Source organism: Muscardinus avellanarius (assembly GCF_963383645.1).
Source record: "Muscardinus avellanarius genome assembly, chromosome: 4".
NCBI classification, from domain to species: Eukaryota; Metazoa; Chordata; class Mammalia; order Rodentia; family Gliridae; genus Muscardinus; species Muscardinus avellanarius.
This window is the reverse complement of record NC_137789.1, coordinates 9,717,556-9,737,684: the sequence shown is the minus strand read 5'-3', so window position 1 is coordinate 9,737,684 and position 20,129 is coordinate 9,717,556. Positions and strand designations below refer to the sequence as shown.

Here is a 20,129-nt window from a genome sequence, read left to right as displayed (position 1 = left end):
ATTGGTCCAGGAGAATGCCAACAGCTCCCCCTAGTAAGAGATGATGAGCCCTTCCTTCAGCCTAGTGTTTATGCAGGGGTCCCTTCAAGTGAGAGGAGGCACAGCAACCCACAGGTCTCCACGCTCTGTGCAGGTGAGGGCAGCTCAGCCCAGGTCCCACCACGCTGACCGGACCTTCTGCAACCATCTGGTCTATTGATTGGAGTGTGGTCCCGGGCACTTCCTTGCAAGAGTGTCCTTGTCCTTGTACATGTGTGCACACACGTACAAGCTAGGCTCTTCGAGGTGTGGCCCTGGCACTTCACTACTGCATGTGTCATGTGCCACAGAGTTAATCAGATGCCAGGAAGGGCTCCCGTGGCCAGATGTGGATAGAGAAGATGAGAATTTGGGCCTCCCTGTGGCCTCTGTTGGTTTCTGGAAGAAACCAGGTGACAGTCAGAGCCTGCATTCCTTTGGGTGTGAGCCAGAATAGCCATTCTCTGGCTAGTCTTCAAAGTAGGGTGGTGCTGAGAAGAGCGAGCTTTTGCGCTTACTCCCGCTGTACATCAGAGAGAGGCTCTTCTTCTTCCGGTTGAAGGGGCTGGCGTCGTCCCCCGTCAGGGACAAGTAGGAGGCGATGCTTTCCCGAAGCCCATAGCTGAAAAGGGACTCGTCCACCCCGAGTGGGTTTCCTGCTCCCTCGGGGTCCTCCTGCAGCCTGTGAGCCAGAAGAGCAGGGCCAGAGGCAGGGGGTGATGGGACATGGAGGGGTGGGGTGGGGGACAAGAATGAGAAAAGGAGGAAAAAAGAAACAAAGAGCTGGTTACTCTTCCTCTAACTTACTCTGCTCTTGCCTTTCTGGACAAATCACTGGGACAGATCAGTGACTTCAGTCTTTCTGAACCACCCTGCTTTCTCTGATGGCTAAAACCTTCAACATCACCTTAGGGAATATTTCTATGAAAAAGAACATTTTTATTCATCTCCCAGGCGATTCTGGTTTTTTAATTTCTTTGAATTCACCAATAAGATCCATATTCAATTCATAAGATAACCCACCAATCGCAAATTACAGAGCTACAGCTCAAGACTCAAAGGTTGACAATGGAAGAAACAGAAATCAGTGGAAGTTTTTATTTTCTTTTTTTTTTAGAAAAAGAAGTGTCATCCCAGAATCTTGGTGGCATGTTTCAGCTTCGTGAATAATAATAATAATAATAATAATAATAATAATAATAATAATTGTGTGGGGGGTGCTGAGGATTGAACCCTGGGGTAATCTACCTTGGAGCTACACCCCTACAGCTCTATCATATTTTAAATTTGAAATAGGATCTCACTAGGTTGATGAGAGTCTCTCTACTTGCTGAAGCTATCCTCAGATCTGTGATCCTCTTGTCTCAATCTCCCAAGTACTGGATTTATAGGTGTGGGCCACCATATTCAACAATACCATTAAATTTGACATAAGATTTGTTTGTGTATAGCTTTCTAGTATTCTAAGGTTAGAGAAAACAAGCTGGTATATTTCTGCTACAAAATGTACCGTTAATATTGAACAAGGACTCCGTAAATGTTTGCAGACAAGGGACTGAGGGCCTTGGTGGTAGTTGTCATAAGCCCTATGACATAGCCTGGATGGTGGATTTGGGGGCATCTGTACCTGCCCAGGGGCCTGCTCCAGGTTTCAACAGGGCCTGTGCCCCAGCCATGGTGTTCACATGTCTGGTAATTTCTTGTGCTTATACATCAATATAGGAAACACACACACACACACACACACACACACACACACACCTGGACATCCTCTTCCAGTCGAAGGTCTTCTGGCGCAAGGTGACAGGTGAGCTGGAGGCCCTCGCCATGGGGGCAGGGGTGCTCTGGGTCAGGCAGGGCGTGGTGAGCACACAGCACAGGCCATCAGCCACCTCTGCAGAGAAAATTACCGTGGTTAGGGGTCTCTAGAACATCCCTGGCTGCTCACGTGGGGAAACTGAGGCTGAGGATCGAGAGTGGCTAGGCTAAGGGCTATGTGCCTGGTTGTTTGAGAAATGTTCCTGTACCCCAATGTGCTCTATGCTTAGCTGGCTGTGAGCACAGAGAGGTTTGGGACCCAGAATCAACCACAGCGTGTGAGTTTCAGCTTTGCTCTGACGGGAGATTGCCTGGGCCTTCCTGACCTTCGCTTTCCTCAGGAGCAGACTCAGAGCAATGTGCAAGTGAGGACAGCCGACATGGGGCTCAAGCCCAGAGGCCCCACCACCACTCCAACAGCCTCCTGGGCACAGGAATGGGCGGTGGATCCCTAGAGTATACAGAGTAGCAGTTAGGACCAGGCAGGTGGGCCAAAGTCACCTGCGGGCAGGAAGAAAGATCAAAGAAACAGGAGGGGGAGGAGGAAAGAATGTGTATATGTATACACACATGAAAAAGAGTGAGAATTATTAAACCCATTTCCTTTTGGTAGCATGACCCAGCTAAGCCTCATCTTCTCAGAACTATTGAGACAGAGCCGTCACATGTTTAAGATCTCCCCCACCCTGGCATCCTGAGAGCTGTCCCGAGCATCTCAGGGACAGAGGAGATTCTGAGCAGCTCATTCAGGCCAGGGGTCTCAGAGCTTCCTGTTTCCCTAGGGAGATGCACCCTGGAGATGTAGCTTAGAATGGGAGAGCAGGTCCTCAGGCCGACTTGTCCCCAGGTTTTAGGAGGCAGGCCACACCTCCAATAGCCCCATCTCTCAGCAAAATAAGGCTGTGGTTGCCAGGCATGGTGGTGCACGCTTGTAATCCCCGTGCTTGGGAGGTGGAGACAAGAGAATCATGCAGGTTTGAAGCCAACCGCACTGGCTTAAGAGACCCTGTTTCCAAATAAAAATATAAAAATTAGGTCTTGGAGTTTAGCCCAGAGGTAGAAGGGTTTCCAGAAACCCCAGTACCACCACCAAAAAAAAAAAAAAAAAAAAAAAAGACTATGGCCAGGAGAGGCAGCACACACTGGTAATCCCAGCGACCAAAGACTGAGGCAGGAAGATTGCAAGTTTGAGGCCAGCTTGGGCGACTTGACAAGATCTTGTCTCAAAATAAATTAAAAAATCTTTCAAAAGATCTGAGAATGGAGCTCGGTGGTAGGGTACCCTTGGGTTCATAAAAATGGGGGTGGGGGACCGGTGGCAAAGTCTCCCCCTTCCCAGCCTGTCCAAGGTGGCTGATCCCATGCCTGCTCCTAATTTCCGATGTGATTTTACTGTGACCACAGGGCACACGTGGAGAACTGTGGTTCGAGGGAGGCTGGACCAGATATGCATCAAAAATAATTACCTGACAGGGCTAGAGGTGCAAATAGCCTCCCAGCTTATGAGAAAAGGAGACAGGGTCAGATACAAGGCCCAGAGAAGTTGGCTGTGGTGAGCAGCCACAGAAGCCAAGTGGACTGAGGGAGGCCTTCCTTAGACAAGGCCACACTGGGGTAGAGACCCTCATAGAAGGCGAGCCCGGTGCTGCATTCCCGCCACCCACCATGTCTCCCAGGCCCCACCTCGACTATGGGGGTGGTATTTCTGTAGCCGTCATTGGATTGAAGAAACTGAGGACCTAGGGTTGAGTGGCTTGCTAAGGGCCACAGAAATGTGACAAAACCTGTTTCATTGACTTAGAACCAGCAGAACCAACTCCCAAGGCAGCACATTGCCTCTTAAGTGGAGAAGAAAGAAATATACCACTGGCCTAATTCACCCTCATCCACACAGCTGCCTAAAAGTTCACCCTTCACCCTCTGAGGCTGAAGCAGCCTTGATCCAAGGGTCCCCTGCTCCCTTTAGCCTTCCAGCCATGTCTTAGGAGGGGCTCAGGAGACATTTCAGGTTTCCAGACCCTTCCAGTTATCCTCACAGGTAAACCCAATGGCTGTCATCCATTGATTGATGCAACAGACAGGAACATCGTTCTGGAAAGTTTTGGCTCTGACTAGTGTGAGATCCTCCCAGTGGTCCCACAGCCCGAGGGGACTTGGGGTTCCTGTATCAGAAACCTCATGACCATCCAGTCCCCAGAGCTCTGTTGGGGCAGCATCCGTTTCATGTTTGCTTTCGTGTATGCAAATCTTACGGTCTATACACCCCTCGGATGATTGTTATTAAAAGCCAAATACCACGACTAGCCTTTGCTCAGCAATCAAACTGGCTATGTCCAGGACTCCCTTCCTCTTTCATTTTTAGCTAGCCTTGAGAGTAGGGTGGGTATCCCAGAAATGATAGTTACTAGAGTAGATTTTGTATCTGTTATGGGTGCGAGGCCAGGCCACACACAGCACAAAAGGATGATGTTTAGCAATTGTGGGATCCCCTTCTGGGGGCTGTTTCCCCCACCTTCCATGAGTGGGGAGCCTGAGGTCAGAAGACATGCCCTAAAGCTCCAGCAGTCTGCAGCCTGCTTGGACCTGCCATTCCAGAAGCTTATTACTCCTTCCTCTCTGGCCACTACTCATAGGTCTGGGGTGTCACTCAAAGGCCCTATGAGCTCCTTAAAATGCCCTTTGCTTCTTCAGTTAAAGACCCTGAATTCTGAAGAATGCTAGCCAGGTTGCCCATGAGTAGCAGGATCAGGCCTCCTGAACTGGGAATGGAGAGGAGGCTTAAAAAGCCGGAACAACCTCTTCTCTTTGTCCCCTCACTGGGCAGAGCAAGGGAGGAGGGAGGAGCGTCCTGCCCGAGTGGACATTATGCCAGGTCAGTGCCAGCCTCTCTCCTCAGCACCATCCAGATTTTCTTTCTCCTGTAAGTGGAGACAATGTTCTCTGGACTGTGCAGGAAGAAAGTGAGGCACAGAGAGGCAGATGTTGAAGCCCAGGTGGCCCAGGCAGCCATGAGCAGACCCAGGACAGAGACACGAAGGTGCCAGCGCCGGCTTAGCCAGGTGTTTACAATTTCTCTCCTGAGTGGGCATTCAGGACTTTCACAGTCTAACTCAACCTCTCTCTTCTGATTATATGGTCCTTCCAAAGAAACCATGTTATGGTCCTCCTGTCTGGGAAGATGCTCCCTGCCCCCATCAGCCTGGGAAAACTTGAGCCATTCCTGACTCCAAGAAGGAGACACAGCTGAAGAGAGTCCAATACCTCTCGGTCTTTAGGATCTCTTTGGGGAACACAAACTAGCATGCAATTAGCTAGGCCTCAGGGCAGAACAACCACAGCACTAGGGAGAGAAATGCCAGGCATGCTCTGGGCACAGAGAAGAGGGAGTATCGATGAATTCTCATTGCTACGGCTTCATAACAGATGTGGGCTGATATTGGTCATGAGGGGAGGGTTGTGAGTAGAAAAAGGGGATCAGTGGCATTTCAGGACAAATTCCCAGAAGCCCCAAATGCTAGGGCCACTTAAAGCGGGGCAAAGGGTCTGTGGATATGAGTATAGGGACCTGCTGATCCAAGGCTGATGGCGCCACCATTTAGTTAGTGCAGAGCAGCCCCCTCTCAGAACCCCTGACTCTTACCAGAATAGTGATTGACCAGGTCCTCCAGGCACTGGAAGGTGAGCCTCGGGGAGATGTAGTACCAGTTGTTGGGCAGGCGGAAGATGCGGTAATGCTTCACCTGCCTGTGTCTCACGGACAGCGAATAAAACCCTGCAGGAGAAGGTGATAGTTAGTGGCAACCACAGTCCCTTTGCAGGGCCAGTGCGGACCAGCCCACCTCCCCTGAAATAGAGGGCTGCTCATCATAGGCTGCCGCAGCCACATCTGGACAGGGCGCCTATGGGAGACACAGCTGTGCCGCTCCACCCTCTATGTTCAGACCCCAGAGGATGTATTGTTTTAACAACCTGCTGGCACAGGATCCTGAGTCAACAGGCCCAGTCCTCCTGCTTTAGAGCTGGACATCAGGGTGCACCCTCATCCCCATAATCCTTGCTGACACATTGGTGCTTGTGGTTTGGTTGCAGCTTCTATATGCGGACTCTGTATCTCTTGGTTCCCAAGAACACATGGTGATGTTGGCACCGCCATCTTCCCTTACCTGTCCCTGCCCCTCAGACACACTGTACTGTACACTGGGAGATCTTACAGTAACATCTTCTTTTTTTGGACCCTACCCCTCTAATTTAAGTTCAGTTTCTTCAGAAATGTGGAAACCATGCTGGTGACTGGGTATCCCCGAGTGTTCTGAGGTCCCTAAGACCAAGCGAAAGGCTGTTTCTCCTTCAGCACTGCCAATGACTTGACCTGAGTTAGTAAGAGGGAAACCTCAGACATGTACTCTCGCCTCTCTTAGCCTCAGTTTCCCCAAATGGAAAGTGAGAGATTGAACATAGGTCATGTTTAAGGACCCCACTGCTCCACCTTCTGGGGCCCAGGGAATGAAAATTTCTCAATCAATGGACACAGGGAAAGACATGGGCGTTTCTTGAATCTGTCCTGTCCTGTATTCCAGGCAGAGGGGTTAGCTACTTCCAAGCAAATTCTAGATTCTCAGACAGGGCCGGGGAGTCACCATCCCCAAATATTTTTTTCTAGATAGAAAAGTAGCGGCTCAGAGCCTCTGAGTGAGGTCAAGGGTGAAACTCAGGGATGGTAACCCTGGGCTGGGTAGCCCTGTAGTCACTGACACCTTGTCCCTCCTGGGGACCCTATTGTGCCCCAGATCTGCTCTCTGAATCACCCATTATGTGACTTTCATCATATCCAGGGGAACTGGAAGTAGGGTGCAGGTCAAAAATGCAAGTGGAAAATCATTAGAACTTTGCATACGTTGGGGGTGGAGTCGGGGCTGCTCACCACCGCAGAGGCCTGAGGACAATGTCATTTTTTTTTTTTTTTTTGGTGGTACTGGGGTTCCTGGAAGCCCTTCTACCTCCAGGCTACACTCCCAGACCTATTTTTACATTTTTATTTGGAAACAGGGTCTCCCAAGCCAGCGCACACGGCTTTGAACCTGTGCGATCCTCCTGTTTCTGCCTCCCAAGAGCGGGGATTACAAGCGTGCACTACCACGCCCGTCATTTTTGAAGAGGCATGGTACCCAGCAGGGTCCTCTCCGCTCTTGGCCACACTGGCCTAGGAGGGTCAGGTCCTTGATTGGCGGGACCCCAGCAAATATACATGGCATTGAGGATCTGCTTTGACCTCCCTTTTCCCTGTACAGGAAGGTTTTTGAGGGGAAAAAGTTGGTCTGGGTATTTTTAAATCACACACACACACACACACACACACACACACACACACACACACTTCCTGTGGCCCCAAAGCCAGGTTTTGCCCATTTTGGCGAAGGCTTCGGCCCAGGTAGCATGCTTGGGGGGCCTCAGAGAGACTCTTAGATACCCCATTTCCCCTGCTTTGATAGCATGTGAACGTGACACAGACTAAGAACTTAAAGCATCTGTATCTAAAAAGCTGTTATGCTGGTTATTTAGGGAGGGACAGTGCCAGCTGTTAAGGGTTTTGCTCCTGGGACTTTTAGCCCTTACTGTCTCCCAGGCACAGTGACATGGTGCTGTCATCAATCCTATGTCATAGCTAAGAGGACTGAGGCTGAGAAAAAGGCGGGACCACTTAGTCATTCTGGGCTGACACTAGAATCCAGGACCCTCGCTCTGAACCACACAAAGGGCCCCCGTGATTTCTGTCTTCACTGATGCAGGAAATTATAAGGATAAAGATCAGGGCAGCAGGCTCAGCTGCTCGTCCTCATTTACTCAGCCATCTCGTCTAACTGCAGAGCACAGAGGGCGCTGTCGATGCAGCCCCTGGATGCCAACACCACCACGCACAGGAGTACCACTGAACGTCCCTGCAACCCTGAAATTAGGGAGGCCTTTTTCCCACTTCACAGATGAAAAAACAGACCTCAGAGCTATAATAACCTCCTGCACCTCATGGTGGGGGAGGGACAGGCCAGGTTGGGCCAGCATTCACGGTCTGTGTGCTCAGCACTCTGCCCACATCTGGCTCTCAACCTTGTTCCCAGTTGGTAGAAAATTCTCCAACAAGAGGAGGCCGGACCTGCTCTGGGTCAGGACCTGCGCTGCACCCGGCTACCTGCCCCTTGTTTCTTGGCTTTTTGCTGTTTTTCTGGCCTCGGCAGGCACGTGGGCCTGGGCTGCAGGGAGCTGCATGCCTGATCCATGTGCATGCACACCGGACAGGAGGGGAATGGGCATGGGGTCATGAGTCCGAAGGGGCAAGACCTGCCCACTGATCATGGCCTCCAAAGGCCAGCTGCTCACCTTTCTTGGTCTCACTCTCTCTGATCATGAAGGAGCCGACCTTGGTGTCAGGCAGCTGCAGCAGCTCCTCCGCCTTGTCCCTGCCCAGCCCTTCAAACAGCCACCTGGGAGGAAGGAGACAGCCATGAGCGCCTGTCCCACCCATGGGAAGCCAGCCCCACTCAGTACAAGTTACTATAAAACTGCTGCAGTCACAAAGAGGAGGAAGTCACCTGTTCACTCACTCATTCATTCATTCATTGGTTCATTCATTCACTCGTGTGTGTGTGTGTGTGTGTGTGTATATATATATATATATATATATATATATATGTATGTATGTATGTATGTATGTATATGTACTGGGGATAGAACTCAGGGACATTCTACCTCTGAGCTACACTCCCAGCCCTATTTTTTTTAATCTTGCTTTCTGTCTTTATTTTATCTTATTTTATTTATTTATTTTGGTGGTACTGGGGTTCCTGGAAACCCTTCTACCTCCAGGCTGTACTCCCAGACCTATTTTATAGTTTTATTTGGAAACAGGGTCTCTTAAGCCAGTGAGGCTGGCTTCAAACCTGCATGATCCTCCTGTCTCTACCTACCAAGCGCAGGGATTACAAGTGTGTGCCAGCACGAGAGGCTATTCTTTATTTTTAAACAGGGTCTCACTGAGTTGCAGAGGGCTTCACAAAGTAGCTGAGGCTCTCTGAGAACCTCGATCCCTCTGTTTCAGCCTCCCAAATGCTGGGATTACAAGTGTGCACCACCATGCCTGGCTAATTCATTCATATTTTAAAGCTTTCAAATAAATTTTCTTAAGTGCATATTACCAGCCAGGTGTGAGGCTGGATAATCATGTGGGATGTGTGAGACCTCTTTCTAAGCCCGCTCCTCCAGCATCAGCTGGAATGTGCTGGTCCCTCGTTGTGTGACACAGGTGGTTATAAAGTGAGCAGGTGTTATCCACCCCATTCTCCTTCCATCCCTACCCTTTGGTCATATTCCTACCTATCATTTTGTATAGTGCTCTCCGTTATGATATATTATTATCTTTATCAGTCTATATTTTACTATTTGACACACAAAGAAAGAAAACCAATGGTGTGCAGAAAGTCGAGCACCTTGTCCACAGCCACACAGGGGGTAGGGTCTGAGCCCAAAGAGACCAAGTTGGAGCTGTTGGGCCATTCTGTGATGGGAGTGCTTATGTATCCAGGGCTATGTGTGTACCAGATGCATCATGTTTGAACTGAAAGGTCTGACTTTCTTCATTTTACTTGTGGGGAAATTGAGTCACAGAGGGTGGGAGGGATGAGTCCAAGCCTGGGTCATCCCTCATGTCTGAGGCTGCGTAGGCATACCCTTCCTTCTCACCATACCATGCTGGAAGCCTCTTCTGCCAGGGTAGATGTCATCATGATTTAACAATGCTACTCAAGACTCGTACTCACCCGTGGTAGACTCGGGCCACGCAGATTCCAGGAATGTAACTCTCCCGGCCGGTGCTAAGAGAAATGGCTTTCCACCAGCCCCCTTCACTGTCAAAACAAGACAGACAAGATGGTGGCTAAACGGCAAGACAGGAGACAAGCAAGCAGCCCTCAGCCTTGGCCCCGCAGCTTCCAGCACTCGGTTTTCTAGTTCTGCCATTGGCCATGTTGGCCTTCTTTTCTTTATCTGGGAGATTTATTTATTTATTTTTTATTTATTTTGTGGTACTGGGGATGGAACTCAGGCATTCTACCTCTGAGCTATATCCCCAGTCTTAGTTTTTAACCTTTATTTTGAAACAGGGTCTCATTGAGTTGCAAAGGGCCTCACTAAGTAGCTGAGGCTCTCTATATAAACCCTGATCCTTCCTTCTCAGCCTCCTGAATGCTGGGATTACAAGTGTGTGCCATTAAGCGTGGCTTAGGAGTTTTATTTATTTTTTAACGTGTTTTAGCTGGTCATGGTAGCACATACTTGTAATCTCAGAGCTTGGGAGGCTGAGACAAGAGGATCGCACAGCTTCGAAGCCAGCCTCAGCTACTTAGTGAGGCTCTCAGCAACTTAGTGAGACCCTGTTTCAAAATAAAGGATAAAATAGGTCTGGAAGTACACCTGGAGGTAGAAAGCCCCTGGGTTCTACCCCCAGTAACACAAAAAAATAAATAAATAAAATAAAACTAGGGTAAGGGGGTGTAGCTCAGAGGTCAAATACCCCTGGGTTCCATCCCCAGACCCGAAAAAAAAAAAAAAAAAAAGCATGTGTGTCCAGTAGACATCCAAGCTAACTCAAATGCTTTCCCAGATGCTGGCAACTGGTACATTTCAGGATCAATAGCTCATATCCCCAACTCATACTCTGTAGTTGGAGGCTCTTTTAAATAAAGGTTTAGTGTGTTGGTTTTTACCCTGAAATATAACTAAACATAGTTTCCTGTGTCTGTATCAGCAAGGATATGAAAAAAGGGGCTAAGAACCCCTGTTTGGTCCTAAACACTGGAACTGGACTGAAGAGACAGCAGGAATAGAAGGTAATACTGTTTCTCATCAGAACTGTGTTCAGACCCGGGTCTCCCTTCCCAGCTTGCCCTGACATGTAATGTTACACCACACGTACAGTGGGACATGAGACACAGCCACATGAGCAGTAAAATTTAGATAATAAAGGGTCTCAAAGCCAAGCTCAGGAATTTAAATTGTATCCAGCAGGCCACAGGGAGCTATTGAAGGTTTTAGAGGATCTTTAATACCAAGGGGTGTGTGGGGGGGTCACAATATGGGTCAAATTTCCCACAGTAGGACCATGTGGATTTATATAACTAGAGTTAAAAACCCAATGATTCCCACCCAGACTGAGCCCAGACTGTTTTGAGGATGAGACAAGTTTTGAACAAGTTAACTCACTCAGAAATCACACGCAGCTTCTCCCCTCGGCGGAATATTGGGGGGCTGATATCGGGGGATGGGTAGTCACTGAGCACCGCGAGGAAGTCACTCTCCAGTCCTGGGGAAAGAGGGAGGAATTGGATTCAGGAGGGAAAGGTGCCTGGGAGGGGTGAGGCCGTGTTTCTGCAGGAGTCACCTCACTCCTGGTGAAGCACAGAGTACCCAGGCCCCTCCTCAGACAGGGTGCGGCATGCTTGTGGACCCCCGACAGCTGGGCGACACACTCCCATCTGCAGGCCTGCCTCTGCCCTGACATCCCCACCCAAGAAATGGGGACCCAGAGGCCTATGAGCTGAAGTCACAGGTCCGCTTCAGCCTCTGGTATCCACAAGCCTCCCTCAGTCTCTCCATCTTTGAAATGGGGCTAAGAGCTGGTTCCAGGGTCCTTCTGAGATGAGAGACATACGTAGCAACCATGTCAGCAATGACAGAGGTCTCTGTCAGCTCCTTCCCATTCTAAGACCTCAGTGTCCTTCCGGTGCCCTGAGGTCTCCCATCTGTAGCACTTGGTGGGGGTACATGAACGAAGGAGGTTAAGCGAGTTCTGTGGGCCCCAGGAACAAGAGGCGATGATGTCTGAGTTTGCACCGAGCATCTCTTCTTCGTAGAGCCTGGGGCCATGTTGGGGGATCTAGTTAACAGGAACAGGTGGGGGTGGTGGGCGAAAGAATAACGCTCTTCTCACCGTTTGCATATTGGAAGTGATTTTAGTGAAGTTTTGAAGAGAGAAGCACCGTTCTTTGGGTCACGTGAGTACAGCTCACTGCAGAGACAGAGTGATAACGGGAATTTCCTTTTTGACGCTATCAGTACCCTAGTGATTTGCATCCCTGGTAATTTGCCATGATTCACGGGTATTAGATGCAGAGTCCTACTGGGGTGCAATTCAGGGGAGAAATTATACATCTTAAAAAGGAGCAATTCACTCGTTGTTTGCTATGACAATTACCACTCTATCTGAGGGCCAAGAGACGCCCACACTCACAGTTCTGGGTTATGCATTGACACCTTTATGTGATAGTTGTTTACTGATCACCGTGACCCAAACAAAAGTGAGCAAAGCCCTGGTCATAGGGGAAGTCTTTTCTGTCCTCTCCCCTGGGAAGTTTAGGGGGAGTCCCAGCACTTGGATATGCAGGAGGGTCACCCAAACAGGCCACTTTGCAGGATCCAGACAGCCCTGCTGGGACCCCAGCCTCTCACAACCCCTAACCCCAAGTCTCCTGGAACAGAGTAGGAAGAGATGAAGCACCCTTTATCTGAATGAGTAAGAAAGACGAATGGGTGTTTTGGTAAAGGTTTTTGGTTGTCAATTGATAAATGAATCAGGAACAAGTATCATAGTGGAACAGTACACTCACATGTGCTGCTCATCAAAGGAAACTGAGTCATAGACAATCAACTACGTAAAAGCGAGAGTCCCTGGATCTGAGATGAAGATCAAAAGTGACCTTCAGTGTCCTTACGAATCTAGAGATGGGTTGGGGCTCCTATGACCCAGCAGTGTTAGGCCATGGAAGAGCTGGCCTGCCAAGGCCGTTAGCCTCTCCTACCCACCAGCCTTGCCCAAGGGCAAGACTCACTGTCTCCCTTACTTTCTTCTTGGTTGAACTGGAGAAGAGAATGCTTCCCTTGTGCAGTCTAGATCCCTAATAATTACAGGAAGCCCTAAAGTTGTACTGGGCTTGAAGCCAGAAGTCTTGAGTTCTAATGGGGGCAGATCCAGATTCAGTTGGGCATGAAGTGTATGCGTAAGTCCAAGGATCTCTTTAAGAAAGAGAATATGAAATTGCACATGCAAATTGAGGCGCAAGCCCAGGAGAACATGGTGCCAGTGCCGGGCACAGATTTGCTCAGTTTTCTGGCTAGCCCTGTGTGGAGGCTGACCATGGGCAGAAAGGCTAAGTGGTCACACCTTCCTGCCTCGAGGCCTGGGCTTCCTAGTCTGGAATGTGATGGGTTGGAAATGACTTCAAGATGAAAACTTGTTTTTGTTTGTCTAAAGGCCCCAGATACAAAAGGGCCATTTATTAACCCAGCTGGTGAAGTAGAAGACAGGCTTTCTCTACTTGCCGGGTTCCCTGGGCCTCCACTGTTTCCTATGCCCAGACACTGGCTGTCCTGTGTCATCCCTCCCACTCTCTGTCTCTTGCCTTTTCCTTTGAAGCAATGACCCCAGGTTGTGTTTTCATGATAGTGTGACTGTCAGGGGGATGTCTATCTCCCCCTTCCCCGGCCCCTTGTTGTAAACTATAGGAAGAGTATGTGTGCCTTCTGTGTCATGCGGCTCTGAGTCCAGGACTGAGCCTGCCCCTTGAAGGATATTCAAGGCAGATATTTCAAATACAGATGCGGAGTGATCCAGATGCACTGTGCCCTTGAAAACTGCTTTTGTGCTGCATTGTTAAAGCTCTCCTGACAGGAGGGAGCTGGTCCGTGGCTGGCAGGAGAGGGGGGGCAGCCATCCCCAAAGCCCTTCCCCAAAATAAGAGGGTTGAAATAAGAAATGCAGAAAGTGTTACCTGTGACAAGAATTAAACCTTGAGAAAGCTGTGTCTACCAGGGTTTGTGGTTTGATGTCTGGTTCAAAGTTAAGACTGGGCAAAAGAACAACCATCATTCATGATGTTAAAAACAAAAAAAGAACAGAAACAAAAGCAAAGTCTCATCATAGCTAATTGTTCCAATGAAGGAAGAGGGGCTTACAGGGCTGGAGCATTTCAGTTTCGCAATAGCAAAGAGAAGTTTCCTGTGGAATTTCCATAATAGCGATGTTTTTCTTTTCATGTCTGTAACAAACGTCACTGATACAACCTTGCATTTGGGCTTTTGCTCATGGGCCTGATGGCTTACACCTGCCTGGTCCTCTGCAAGGGTCTTCCGTGCATCCTCATCCCCTTCACCATCAGTGTTGGCAAAGCAGAGCACAGAGTCACTGGAAGGTCCTGCAGCTGGTGGGCTCCTCTGTGGGGAGGGGTGGCTTTTCTAAGGAAGCTCTCATGCCAGATCCCTTCTGAGTTGTCCCCAACAGAGAAATGAATGCAAGGTAGGAAATTTCCATTTGCTGCTCAAATTCCAACATTCTAAGCCCTCCTGGAGCCCTTGGTTTTCTGAAGAATAGGGCATTCAAATGCAGCCAGATAAATGAGTGATAGAGAGCGGAGTACTGAGGGAGTGGGCGGGATTATTGCAGACTCCAGGGAGGGAAACTGAGTGAGGAGCTATGTCCTGTGCATGAGATAATTTTCAGAGGGGCATGTGGAAAGAGAACGGGCTTTGAAGTCAATCAGACGTGGCTTAAATCCACCTCTGCCACTTCAGAGCTCTGAGATTTGGGGACAGATTTATTTTTCATTAATCTGAGATGGATTTCTTCATGTATTAAAATGGGAAGTAGAACTATCTGCCCCTGGGAGGGGTTAAGGATAGCTTATCAGTGTGACGGGCAGTGCCTCAGGAAAGGCAGCCACTAGCATTGCCAAGAAGCAGGGCGGCCAGCCCGTCACCCAAGACCAGTTGGAGCCAATCATGTTCCAAATCTTGAACCTACCTGGCAGTATAGATTTGGATGGATCTTACCACCTTCTAATCATCTAAACTTCAACTCTCTTTGCTGAGAGCAGGAGATGAAACTCAAAATGCCAAACAATTTGCTGATAGCTCAACTCAAGAATGAGTCAGGTTGAACAGAATGTACAAAAGTATAAAATAGGAAATGAGCCCAGAAAAGAAAGGGGCCCCAGGCAGAACTTACTGGCCTCAGATATTACTTAGTCAAAATAAAGTAAAAAAAATAGACAAGCTTCTGTTTGTATTAGTTTTCTTTCTGAAAGCTGAAAATATTCTCAGTAGCTCCCATCTATCACGGTGTGGCAAACGCAGTCATTCATTCCTTCCAAAGCTCCACCCAGCCCTACAGAACATATGTTCTTATTCAAAAGAGAAAGAAACCAAAGAAGGATGAGTTCTAAATGTCAGGGAGAGTGCGAGGATTTGCACCTGCAGTAACTTGACTAAACCAACGTAGCTTTCCCTGGAGCTCAGTATCCAGACTCTCCCTGTCAACACCTGATCCTTAATAGATTAAGTTGAAGGCGGGCGCCAGATGAGGCTCAGGGTTGACACGGAAGCACCCACTGTGTATCTGGATGGTGGGGAGCTAGGGAGCCTAGCCATTTCAGTTTCTGTTTTGCTTTTCTCTGAAGCTGTGCCCAAACTCAGGGGCTCCTGTAGAGCCCTAGCAGATCTGACTTTAAGTAAATAATAACATCATCAGGAAATCACACACAGACCACAGACACACACACACACACACACACACACACACACACACACACACACCTCATCAGACAGAGGTGCAGGTTGGCCTGGGGGAAGGCCTCTTGGATTCTGCCAGTCACCTTGAACTGTGAGCCCGTGGGTCCACTGTACATATATGGCGGGATGGATTGCAGCTGTATAAAATGAGATTGGATGGTCCACACACCTCCTTCTGCCTTGGCTTCTCCATTGGCCAGTGGACGACCTGGAGCTGGGCAGAGCCTTAGTCTCTCAGGGGACAGTTTCTGTTCTCTCTGGGGCTGCCGGACCCCAGGTGAGCTGGCACTGAGAAGGAAGAAATTACCTGTGGGCTCTCAGAAGGGGTTTTCACAGGCGCATGGGCTTTCAATCTGCCATGCCCATTCCTATCACCATCAGGGCCACAGCAGCAGGATGAATGTGGCGGGGGGCCTTGGAACGAGCTGCCCCAGGCCCTGTGCTGTGCTGTGCTCCCAGCCAGTCCTCACGTACTCTGTGGTGGAGATAGACTGATGCTACCTCATGGTGAGCATCAGGAAAGAGAGATGCATCAGGTCCAGAGAAGGACTGATGAACACACAGGACTGATGAATCAGCTGCCCGCAGGCGTCACACCCAGGGCAGCTCTTGGTGGAGCACATGGACCCCTGCTCTGGCCACCGGCTCTCTCTTTTGTCCTAGTCCAGCGCCACCTACCCTGCTAGTGGCCTGATGACGTTTAATACTAATTCACTTAAGAAACTGTAGCTCTGTTCTAAGCAATATGAAATCATGGGTCTGCTAGGCCAGTTGCAGCATGTAGGGTGTTCACTAAAGGTACAGTGATGTAAGTCGAATGATCGGGTCTTACCCGAAATTGTCCCATCTTCTCACAGCAAGTGAGACCCATCCCAGAAACAGAGACCTGGCCAAGTTCTCCTGTGGGATCCCTCCAAAGAGCGCATGATGTCCTTAAATCTGGGGGCCAGCACGCCCTGCTTGTCCTAGAAAGGCTACTCTTCTCAGAGCACACAGACCCCCGGAAAACCGGTCCTCTCCTGTGTGCAACTGGGAGGGAGCAGAGGGTGCTAGACTCAGTCCCCTGGTTTTACCAGCCCCTTCTGAGCTGGGTAATCTCAGTCCATTCATTTAACTTTCCCATGCCTCGAGTTTTCTCCGCAGTCAATTGGAGAGAGTAAATGTGATGGCATTCACGGGCTGTTGAGCTAATCAAAGAGTTCCTCTACATAAATTCACGGGTACTAAGTAATTCCTGTGTAATATGTAATTGCACACGGAATGTGTAAATTCATACACATAAAGCACTTGGAACTGTGTCGGGGAAGCCGTAGCCCCAGTCCCTAGTTAACTCCTATTGTACAAGTGAGAACCCAGAGAGGCTCACCCAACTGTGTCAGTGCAGAGGCAAACTAACTGTGTTCATTTCAGAGGCTGGAAGCTGATCTGTGCTCTGCCTGCTTCAGGGGGCTGAGATCCACTGGCAGACTGCTAAGAATTTGGCTTGGTGCCACCACCTGCCATCCTGGGGTCTGCCCATCAGGTCTGGGCTGGGCATGTCAACTTCTTGCCAGGGCTTCTCATGAGGGTGGTCGGAGACCGAGGAGCTCCCGGCTGGCTCTCCAGATCCCCCACCACCTCCACTAGCCCTACCACCCTTGTGTTCCCAAGGCAAATGTGCAGCAGCCAGAGTGGTCTGCATTGCCACCTCTGGACAGAGGACTGCAGGGCAAAAAACAAAAAAAAAGGAGAGAAATAAAGGGAAAATGATCGCAGCAGAGCAACCGAATTGTTTTAAGGTGGAAAGCGCTGGTCCCGCTACACTGGGAGTTCTCTGGGTCTTGCTCCCTTCTGTACGCCCCTGTCCCACACAGAGAGTCTCAAGTATGCATAGAGTTGGAAAGAAAGTTCACTGTGTGGGACGATTTGGACACCAGCCATGGAGTGGCCGGTTCAGCCGCTTTAACGCTTTGGGGGATGGCCACATAGACACAGCCCCGTGGAGCCAGAGGACCCCAAGTTCAGTGTTGAAAGTCTTGGCCTCCCTCCATTGGCCAGCGAGCTCCTTCTGAGCTCTGCTGCTGCAGAGAGGGAGGGAGCGGTCCCCTCTGTGTTTCAGAGCCGTCTCTAGGGAGGGCTGAGTGACTTCGCTGAGTGGCCAGAGCATCAGGGACACCTCTAGCGGCTCCATGGGACCCTTCGTCTCTGAAAATACTCTGTTTCCATCTAATAGTTGGTTTTGCACTATTAGTCTCTGGAAACTAGACTAAGGAAGAATATTCTGGAACGCTTAGTTTAGAAGAAACTAGATGGCCGAAGCCAGGTTCCAGAGCATTCACAGTCCTTGCTTGGGTTAAGACTGAGCTACTCCCAATGCAGAAAACATGTCTGTCTTAAGCGCACAGCCAAGCCTCTGGTTGGAAGGAGTGCAGGAGGGGCTTAGCACTTTAACTCCTTCCCACCGGGGCTCCTGTTAGAAAAATCAGATAGCACCGCGCTGGCCCAAAGCATTCCTGGAGACCACACTGCGCCTCACCTGGGGAGGGTAGCTGCCGAGATCCCTCCTGGAGCCCCAAGGCTTTGCAGCCCAGGGATAGGGACTAACTTTCTCCCTAACTCAAGTAGATGCAACAGAAAAGAGGAAACAAAGTTAGGATCCTTGAGAAGGGAAACTTTTCAGCAGTGGGGGGTGGAAAGCCCCTCCCCCACCCGCTCTTGATGTGGCTGCTGGGGTCACAAACTGGGTTAGACCCCGGGGAATTCTCTTAGGCAGAGGTCCAGGGGGAGAACCCTCTATCTCCTTTCTAGAGGTGACCTCCCACCCACACAGTGGAAAAAGAAAAACTTCTTTCATGACAATTTGCATTGTAAAACATGAAGGCAAGTGAGCAAGTCCTGGGAGGGAGGCTGATGTTTTCATGGGGTTTATTCAAGCATCCCCAGGCTGAGAGGGCACGGCTCAGATGGGTTCTGGGGGTGGGTACCTCTAACCCCCAGGCACTGCAGTTTACTAGCAGTGCTTATGAAGAGGAGGAAGCTATGACCTGAGCTAGTGGAGGAGAAGCCCAGGCAGGTCCCCAGTCCCCTGTCCTGAGCTCTGTAATAGCAAATAGAGGCCCCTCTTCTCAGGAGTCTGGAAAGGAGCTCTGCACTAGCTTATCATGCAGTTTGGTTCCAATATCCTAAGAACATTCTTTTGGTTTTTCCCCTTTTGGTTTGGAGAGAGCAGTTACTGGCTAGAAAAACCATAAGCCACTAGGATGCCTAACCGCTGTCTTGACCGGGCGCAGAGGGCAGGGTCTCTCCAGGCTCACGGGGGCATCTGAAGGGCCCTCAGATTACATGATTTGGCGGCCTGACAGCTCCATTTTGGAAAAAAGGAGAAGGCTCTTTGTTAAGGGACAACAGAGAGAGGAGCTGCAGCTGGGGATGGATTGAAGCTGCTCTCCTGCCTCGGTGGCCAGTTGCACCCACTGGACTTGGCCTGTACCACACCCCAGTGGTGAAGGGAAACAGGGCGGCCACCTCTACTGGGAGATGGACAGCAGGCCCCCAGATCTAATCCAGAACTCTGTGGATTAAACTCTCAACCTTCAGCTTCTGCTTCCTCTAGCTCTGGCCAGGGGCTGAAGGACTCCTCGTAGTTCTGGGAGTCCAGCCCAACCTGGCATCTCCCCAAAAGGCTGAGTTTCACACACACGGATGAGTCCACAGCACCAGATCTTTCCTGGAGTGCTTGGTGCCACCATCTTCACCTCACAAGGGTTTCTTTATTTGCAGCAGGACATAACAGGGCCAGTGCCCAGCTCGGTAAAATAATATGATGAAACCCTCATGGAGCTAACTACAAATGATAGCATTTTATCATTGTTTGGCAGGGGATGGTGAGCAAGAGTGGAGCTTTCAGAATCAGATGGCCATGGGCTAAGGAATCTGACTCTGAGAGGCTCAGGACATGAGCAACATTCCCTTTGTGGGCCTCAGTTTCCCCACCCATGAAATCCAGGGATGAAACCAGCCAGCCTCAAAGACCGAGCTCACGGTGCCAACAACTTAGCATTGCTATCAAGCCCTTAGAACTTGGAATTCTGAAATATTTGAACTATAAATGAAACAAGAGAGAAGTGTTTACCGAGCCCTTAAACACCTGTTACCCCTTTCTACCAGCCACCAACGGGCACCAGGGCCCCGTTTTCACCTCTCGCAGGGGAGAGGCAGGCAGGTCCACAAACAGGGAGACTTACCATCCGTGCTGGGCAGCGGCCTCTCCGGGGGTGCAGGGGTGGACTTCATGCTGTTCCCCATCTCTCGGTCTCCTGGGGCTGTTGGAGCCTCTCGAAGCCTGCGGTAGGAGAGACACAGAAGGTGGAAGGTGAGCTGTGTCCTGAGTCCTCGGAGTGAAGAGTGACCCAGTTAGAGAGCATCCTGCATCCTCTCTCAGGAGGCCACTTCTTGAAAGGCGGCTGTGTTTAGGTGAAGATGCGATTCGTGAATGTTGGTTTCATGCGCGCAGCTCGAGATCTTTTATCAAGGGAATGACAGAGAAAAACCACAGAGAGGGAAGTTGCTAGCAAAGGCTGTTGGTGGCAGAAGTTTCCATTCCTCCGCACCCTCGCCCAGGAGGGCAGGCGGGGCTGCAAGGGGCCAAGCAGCCATTCAGATGGTCTGGAAGAGCCGAGCTCAGGAATTCCAGCTGACGGCTCCCA

General features: G+C 50.0%; 2 protein-coding genes across 2 annotated transcripts in view; one reads left to right on the top strand and one right to left on the bottom strand.

Annotated features, from left to right (window-relative positions):
- Window positions 1-20,129, top strand: part of TG (thyroglobulin) — a gene marked incomplete at both ends in the record, with an annotated part of 221,122 nt that overhangs the window by 139,970 nt on the left and 61,023 nt on the right. The window lies entirely within an intron of this gene.
- SLA (Src like adaptor) lies at window positions 487-19,830 on the bottom strand (the record flags this gene model as incomplete). The annotated part of the gene is made up of 7 exons (XM_080695242.1): window positions 19,668-19,830; window positions 11,086-11,185; window positions 9,645-9,731; window positions 8,209-8,312; window positions 5,477-5,608; window positions 1,780-1,912; window positions 487-700 (listed from the first exon to the last, which is right to left on the bottom strand). The coding sequence occupies exons 1-7, from the start codon at window positions 19,726-19,728 to the stop codon at window positions 487-489; spliced, it is 831 nt and encodes a 276-aa protein (XP_080551368.1). The 5' UTR covers window positions 19,729-19,830.